We start from the raw sequence: 7,350 nt of genomic DNA, 5'->3' as shown, positions 1-7,350 counted from the left end.
TTAACAGGACAGTTAATACTCAGTAATATGGATCTGATCACTTAATGTTAACAACAAGACAAACAAAATTTGTAAGAATTACATTTGACATATCTAAAACTCAGTAACAGCTACATCACGCAGCTTTTATTTTAGGAAATGAGCCATGAAAATTTTTGACATAGTCGCACCGAATCTGTTCTAAAGAACATCAAGTTCGTAATAGCTCGATAACATCAAATACACTTCTCGCATAATAATCCGGATGGATGCTATTTGAAGGACTCTGAAGTTCCAATAAAGTGGTCACACCTGCAGTTATGATGTGTTTGAAGAGAAATAAGTTATTAAGAGTTGATTCTATCATCTCAACTACACTAGACTGACAGCTTGCATAGATTCCTACGAAGAGATGATCAGGACAATTATATGTGCTTGGCTAAAACAGCTGATGCAGACCTGAGAGAACAAGAAGGGTCTTGCAGCCAGCATTTTGCCCAAAAAGTATATCAGTGTCCAATCTGTCACCAACCATGCACATTTTAGAAGTATCAAATTGGAACCTGCCATGCAGATACAAGAAAAAAAAAGTGGTTATCAGAGATGGGCATTTCCTAGCAAAAAATTGTTCAATTATGCGCCTAAATCCCTCCATATAATTAAATATTTTACATGTGCTCATATATCTTTTTAGAAACATGTAAAAAAGGTAACACAATGCTAATAGACAGCATATATCACAATGTATATGGTATTACCGATGGTATAGCTACAGGCTAACAATCAGGGCCAGCTTATAGTAAGGCTTTAACATGTTTGGCCTTGGAAATATGCTGTATACCTCTCTAATAGAAAATCCATCACGAAGGTTGATGGCTTCCCGACAACAATAGGTTCTCGCTGTGTTGATCCACATATTGCAGCAACCATGCATCCAGCACCTGTACCCATACCAAAATAAATTTCATGGAAATGAACCCCTAACAAATAGGTAAGCATGAAATTCAAGCCCTTAAAGAACCTGGCCATTCTTGCAAGTCTGTAAAGTGACCAACAGCATCACGGTTGGTGGCAATGAAAAGGCACCCAGGGTTCTCACGGATACACAGAGTTGCATACCTGCCATATAAAATAATTGATATTTTGGTTAATCTTGTAACAAAGTGCGCGCCAGAAATAAGGAAATACTAAGATAAAAACAGGCATTCTTTATGTTTATAATCAGACCATGTGAATAAAAAAAGGCAATGCAAATCCTAAACAAGCAAATAACCATTTTGCCTAATATGAAATGTCTTACAGATTATCATCCATCCATCCTTGTCTCACATGGCAATACCTCAAGTTTCACTGAATTTTAAATGCGATTATAATGTGATTCAGATCGACTGTTCCTTGATAAATAAAATAACTGGAATGATCAATAAGGTTCATGCAGCAGTATTAGATAAATGCAACTTATAAACTTAATAGGTTCAACCATGGTGAAAATCTTATACAGAAATTGCTTCCAAAGCTCATAATAATTAAATATAATTGCTTAGTACTTCTTTTTGCCTATTTCTAGCCAGGATATTATAATCATCAAGGATTCTTCCTGAGTAACAAAATAAATAGAATGTTTGCTATTCTCTGTACTTCCTATTCAGTGCAAAAGCTTCTCCTAGCATTAGCATACAGTATTTCTATGCAAAGCTTGTTTGTAGTACAAACTTCCATGAAAAGGAGCAATTAGTGTTGCAGAGAAATGGATAAAGCTTCTTGCTTATCTCATTTCCTGTTTTGCATGACATTGAAAACAGTATAATAAGCTTTGACTAAGGTAATAATGTATAATATTTGTATTACTTGATTTCCTCATCAGAACAAACGCATTTGTTTTAGGTACTCTGTATGTATTCTTAGGAAAGTCATAAGAATCATCTCATTTTGTACTCAAGAACTTTTGACTAATGCTAACACTAGAGATATAAAAAGAAAGGACGAAGTGCCTCACTGGAGTTTGTAAAAGTTGATGTGCTGATCAAGTCCAACAACAACAGCTCCAACCTGGAAGAAAAAATTTTCATGTATATATCATATTACCATTCTAAAACATCTAAGTTATACATATATTAGCTGTTTTTTTCATAATGCAGAACACTGTCTATTATCTACACAGCGCAAATGCTGGAAAGAAAAATGGTTATGATTTTTACACTTTTGTCATGTTCAAACCACAAGTTTGACTTTAGCTGTATGTTCTTCTTGCCATCTTCCTGCAGCAGAGTACATCAATTTAGAAGGAAAAGGAAACCTAGAATATATGTGTATTAAAATCTAATTTGGACGACAATCTGGTGGAAAAGAATACATGAGAAATCTTACAGCAATGACCATATTAAAAATGTTCCTTAGACATGCAAATTCAGATGCCACATAAATAAGGTATAGGCATGTGGATTACATATGACAAGGAATGGTAGCTAGCTTTTGGAAGCCGAAACCTTTGAATGAAGGGAACTCTGATATATTATGTGAGTGGTATATTGCAACAAGATGGCTTGTTTGGAAAAAAACAATCTATAATTACATGGAAAACCTTTGAGAAATGCCTTTTCTCAAGTTAGCTAGAATCCAAAGAAACAATGCTTTAATAAGATGAGAAACATATATAAAAACAATATCAAATGAATGGAGTTCTTTCACTTTCGAAAATGATCAGGTATGTAATGGGGAAGCAATAAGTAAAAGATCCAAGGTAACTACGCCTTACAGGACCACCTAAGCATGTAAAACCAGCTAGTTCAAGTTCTTCCAATATGCCTTCCTCACCGACAACATAAACCTGAAAAGGAACCATGACAGAGTAATAAGTCGCTAACAGTGTTCCCAAACAGATTGTCACAATAGTAACAAAGTTAACAGCACAATAAGTTGTGTGATCATATTGATCAACCCTACAGTATTAAGTACTGACAAGGACAACTATAAACTCAAAAGTAGCTTAAACTGTATAATGGTAAGTTAAAATTTTGGGATTGTTCGATTAAGAATTAATTAATTGTATCTTTAGATAAAAGGCCTCCTGTCATACTTGGGCTAACGTAGAAGTCTGGCATGCAAATGCTGCAAAAGAGAAAAGGGCTATCCACTTCAGCAAAACAAATTTAGTTAGGTTGACAATGAAACAAGCAATTAAAATGCCAGGTTTAGTTTAAAAGATTGAAGTCAAAATTTCAGGTTCAGTTCAAATTTGTGCACTTCAAATTTTTATGTTCTGATCTTATTATTTAAACCAAAGTCGGCATTTGAAATGCTGGTGGTTAATTCATTTTTTTTTCGTGAAACACATCATGGCAAATTAGCACAAGATTGGTCAGTAAGAAAACCCATCATTAAAAGAAACAGGTTGTGGAGCCCTTTACAAATGAAAGCTAAAAGTCTTCCTTTGTTTTGGCAAGGGACCGTATGAAAAGGGTCGTGCTGTAACTTTACTTTTCGGTAGGACAGCAACTAGATAAGTGCAATGCATGTTTGAGAAGAAAAATAAATATAGTATATAACTTTTAAAGAGAATAATGAGACAATTTTATATTTTTCTTGTGATATCACCCTTAAAAAGGGTGATCAGAATCCAATTTATTCTTTTATTTTCCTTCCAAAAGCTACAATTCTTATTTATTTGATTTTTTAAACAATCAAGTTTATTAAAAAAAAGAAATTAGTTATGTATTCTAAAAGAGGTGGAAGGGCATTTTTGTAAGAAGAAATGATGGACTGAAATATTCCTCAAATTCAAATTTTCTGTTTTTATATATAATATAGATTAATATCCTGCCTTCTTCTTTTTAGTTATACTTTTTCTTTTCATTATCTCCATGACTTGGATGGGTAAACTCCTCCCCCTTTCTCATCAATGTATAGATAATATATGTATGCATGTATATGTATCAAATGACTCTCTAGTTCTCCATAATATGTACGACGGGACATAATTTAGCAACGTAATGTTAATGCTGAAAATTTGCTCACCTCTGACCCACAAAATATTTCTTTTGGAACAAAAAAAATTGGTACTCCAACTAAATGACAAAAAATAGAGTAAATAAATAAATCAGGAACAGAAAGGACAAGCCAGATTCAGCAAAAGATACTACCTTTTTATCTTTAGGAAAGTTTTTCAACTTCAAAAACATTGCTGCTGCAAATGAAGACGAGAAGATCTCATCCTGCAAACAACAAGTCAACAAGATGGGCCTACAATCAAACAAGATATCACCAGGCATTCCGTACATCCTAAATCATCACAAGGAAGAGCCTCGCAGAACAGCACCTCGCTAACATCAAGCCCGAAAGCAGCGAACTTCTTGGCGTACTGCTTCCTCGACTTCCTCGAGTTGTTCGTCACAAAAACCAGCTTCTTCCCCTGTCCAAAGCAAATAATACTCAAATCTCCACATAACCCATTTCCAGGTACGAATCAAACAGCAACACCTCTTTTTTTTCCCGTTGAAACCAAATTCCTGGTACGGATTTGGAAAACAAAAGCGGAGGGAGATGGGTGATTACCATCGATCGGAGAGCTTGCAACGCCTCGGAAACACCTTCGATAAGCTTATCGCCCTTCCAGATGACTCCTGAGGAAATCCCAGAAACATCGATGGCTTTCAGAAACCGAAAAAGGAGGGGGTAGGGCAAGGAATCGAATAGGAAAGGGACGAGGCGAAGAACATACCGTCGCAGTCGAAGAGGAAGGCATCGACGGATTCGGCGAGGGATCTCGCGGTCTGAGGTGAAAGGGGCTGGCAAGGAGGCTCCTTTCTGACCCTATCAGCCATCAGCGCTTCTCCTCCTCTACGTTCCTCGGACTCCTTTTGCGCTTCTCCGGCCGCCATGAGAAGAACAAGACGGCGGCTTTCTCTCGAGAGAGCCGTAGGCCGACCAGCCACAGCCGCAGCGTATGGGCGACTAAAGTGACGGAATCGCCGTCACATCTGCATTAGAACTGCGCATCGTGCGTCTCCATGGGACTTCGTCGGCCTTAGAAATTCTGACCATGACTTGGGACTAGGACGAAAATATATTTTTGGACTATATAGAAAAACTTCCGCCGGGGGTGGGGGGCTTTATGAAAAAATTCCCCCGTTTAAGCGGAAATTAGTAATATATTCTTGTTCCCCGAAGTGGAAGAATATGATTCCGAGTCTCAGATCCTCTGTGGATGAGTTATGGACTCGCCAAGGGGCGAATGCACGGATGACTGAAGCTTTTTCTCATGGTTCAAAGAAGTTATTCTGTGTTTGGCTCGATAAGCGCTCTCTAATCTTTGTGTCATTTGTGAGATTGAGAATCAACATGTAGCCCAAGAAGACTAATTGGGGAAAGTATAAGCACAAAAAAAAAAAAGGAACAGACCACCCCTTTACCTCCCCCACTATGATCAAACATGAAAATTTTCAAGTATATAATAAGCACCACCAAATTCGCCTCCTGCTTATTGTTATCACATCCCCTACCAAGGCATCACTGGATTGCACACATGCATTGCACGTGCCAAACTCTACAACATTATAGCTGGGTGAGATGAAACCAAAATGTTAATGAATTCAAGAAAATAGGAGAAAAATAATCACGAAAACTAGGGCAGTTTTAACAACCATGTTCCGTAGTTCCCAGTCTAATGATTGAAGTGATAATCAGAAAACTTCTCGCTTCCCACACCGTGCTATATATAATTTGTCATGCATGCATCGTACAGGTTCTGGGAGCAACAGCCACATATTTTTCGTCTGGCCAACATGGTCCAAACAACGTGATCACCTACACAAACCCAACATCCAACCCGACCCTAAGCCAACAACAACAACAATAAATGTTTCCGTATGGATTCGAAATTAACGCAGTGAAACTTTCGGATGGAGAAATTTAGAGATGACCCAACTTCTACAATTTTAAGATATGGAACTTTAAAATTTAAACAGGAAGAAAAATCAAAGATAATAAATATTAAAACATGTTTGAAAGTTATACTTATTTTTAAATAAAATGTATTCGTTGTTATATAATTAACTTTCTAATGATGACTACCAGGCTCCCCCTCTACCCAACCCACACCTCGTCCATACTTTTAACCTGGACCGCATCTTCATTAGGTACAAAACAAAAATTAAACCTAAAAACATAGTGAAACACAAACTCAGCCACACGCAATAACGACCCCATGCATGACTTCAAGTGGAACGGCTCGAACAGCCTATTTGGAATCCCAAATTAATCCAGTCCGACCCAAATAGTTATTTGATTTGGACTTGGATTCAAAAAAATGACTCATTTATGGGTCAGATTTGAATTACTAAATTCCCAATCCCAACCATAATTGATCCAATACTAAGTATAACACAAAATACTCTCTTGAATATTAAAAAAAAAACTTTCCTCTTATAATATAAACAATTCCTTTTTTGATAATGTAGATTTTTTGTAATGTCTAACTATTACATATTACTATTTCATTACATAAATAATTTTAACATAGATACATATTATATATATATATATATATATATATATAAAACCAAATTTGACCGGAATAATCTAATGAATTAATTAATTAATATTACACAGCTTCCAACCTAAGATTAAATTACAATTGAATCCAAGTTTTTGACCCAAGTCCCAAATGAACTTAAAACTACATAATTTTAAAGCGATCCTATTTGAAAAAATTCAGATAACCCCTCCAAAGCCGAACACTGAATGAAAAAGTATAGGGAAAAAAAAGTAGTAGTAAAATAAACTGCTGATGTAGACCATTAGGTGACACAGGAAAGCCACGTAAGAGATGCTGTTTCGGAACAACCCTCCATGGAAGGAATAAAGGCTTAACATGCAGCGTAAGCAACCACCAAGGGCATCTATCTTATAGAATAAAATGAGCAGCTAAAACTGATGGGCTGAGTTGCATGAAGCTGCTGTTGCTATCAAACATTAGTACCGGCATTCGCACAGACTGGCCACAATCTGACTTGCAACAAGATATCCAACATGCATGAAGAGCCATTCCCTTAATTCACTATTTAAGGAGAATAAACATGAACAGTTAGAAGCTGACATACATGACAGATGCGTGACGATTCAAAATGACTGACTTTTTTTGTTGGGAACAGAGGGACTCGAACCAACACGATTTCTAAGGTCTAAAGATTTTTACATCAGCGTCTAAGTATCGTTGGTTGACAAAAAATTTGTTCTTTTTTCCTAACAAAAAAAAAAAAGTTCCGTAAGAGTCATGGACGTCAGAAGGATTCTATGCACCGATAAATGCAACAAGAACCTGAGCTCACAAGAACCTGAAAGTCAAACCCAATCTAAACTAGAGCCAGCCTGATG

At 36.5% G+C, this 7,350-nt stretch overlaps 1 protein-coding gene across 1 annotated transcript; it reads right to left on the bottom strand.

The window, feature by feature from the left end:
- PGLP2 (2-phosphoglycolate phosphatase 2) lies at positions 1-6,397 on the bottom strand. The gene is made up of 11 exons (XM_008784799.6): positions 4,697-6,397; positions 4,531-4,598; positions 4,295-4,387; positions 4,119-4,190; positions 2,735-2,806; positions 2,178-2,237; positions 1,976-2,028; positions 1,001-1,098; positions 821-920; positions 439-542; positions 1-291 (listed from the first exon to the last, which is right to left on the bottom strand). The coding sequence occupies exons 1-11, from the start codon at positions 4,854-4,856 to the stop codon at positions 191-193; spliced, it is 981 nt and encodes a 326-aa protein (XP_008783021.3). The 5' UTR covers positions 4,857-6,397; the 3' UTR covers positions 1-190.
- Between the last annotated feature and the right edge of the window lie 953 nt (positions 6,398-7,350).

This window comes from Phoenix dactylifera, chromosome 11 (genome assembly GCF_051530095.1).
Source record: "Phoenix dactylifera cultivar Ajwa chromosome 11, Ajwa_hap1_PhDact_Kaust_v1.1, whole genome shotgun sequence".
In the NCBI taxonomy this organism is placed as follows: domain Eukaryota; kingdom Viridiplantae; phylum Streptophyta; class Magnoliopsida; order Arecales; family Arecaceae; genus Phoenix; species Phoenix dactylifera.
The sequence above is the reverse complement of the archived record's forward strand: the minus strand, read 5'-3'. Positions and strand labels throughout refer to the sequence as shown.

Bases quoted from the DNA above. Each gene is read 5' to 3' on its own strand.
- PGLP2 (XM_008784799.6), bottom strand. From the start codon at position 4,856: ATGGCGGCCGGAGAAGCGCAAAAGGAGTCCGAGGAACGTAGAGGAGGA. The intron at 2,807-4,118 runs GTAGTATCTTTT...GTTCCTTTTCAG, and splicing joins ACTTTCCTAAAGATAAAAAG to GTTTATGTTGTCGGTGAGGA. The intron at 921-1,000 runs GTTCTTTAAGGG...GTATGGGTACAG, and splicing joins AGACTTGCAAGAATGGCCAG to GTGCTGGATGCATGGTTGCT.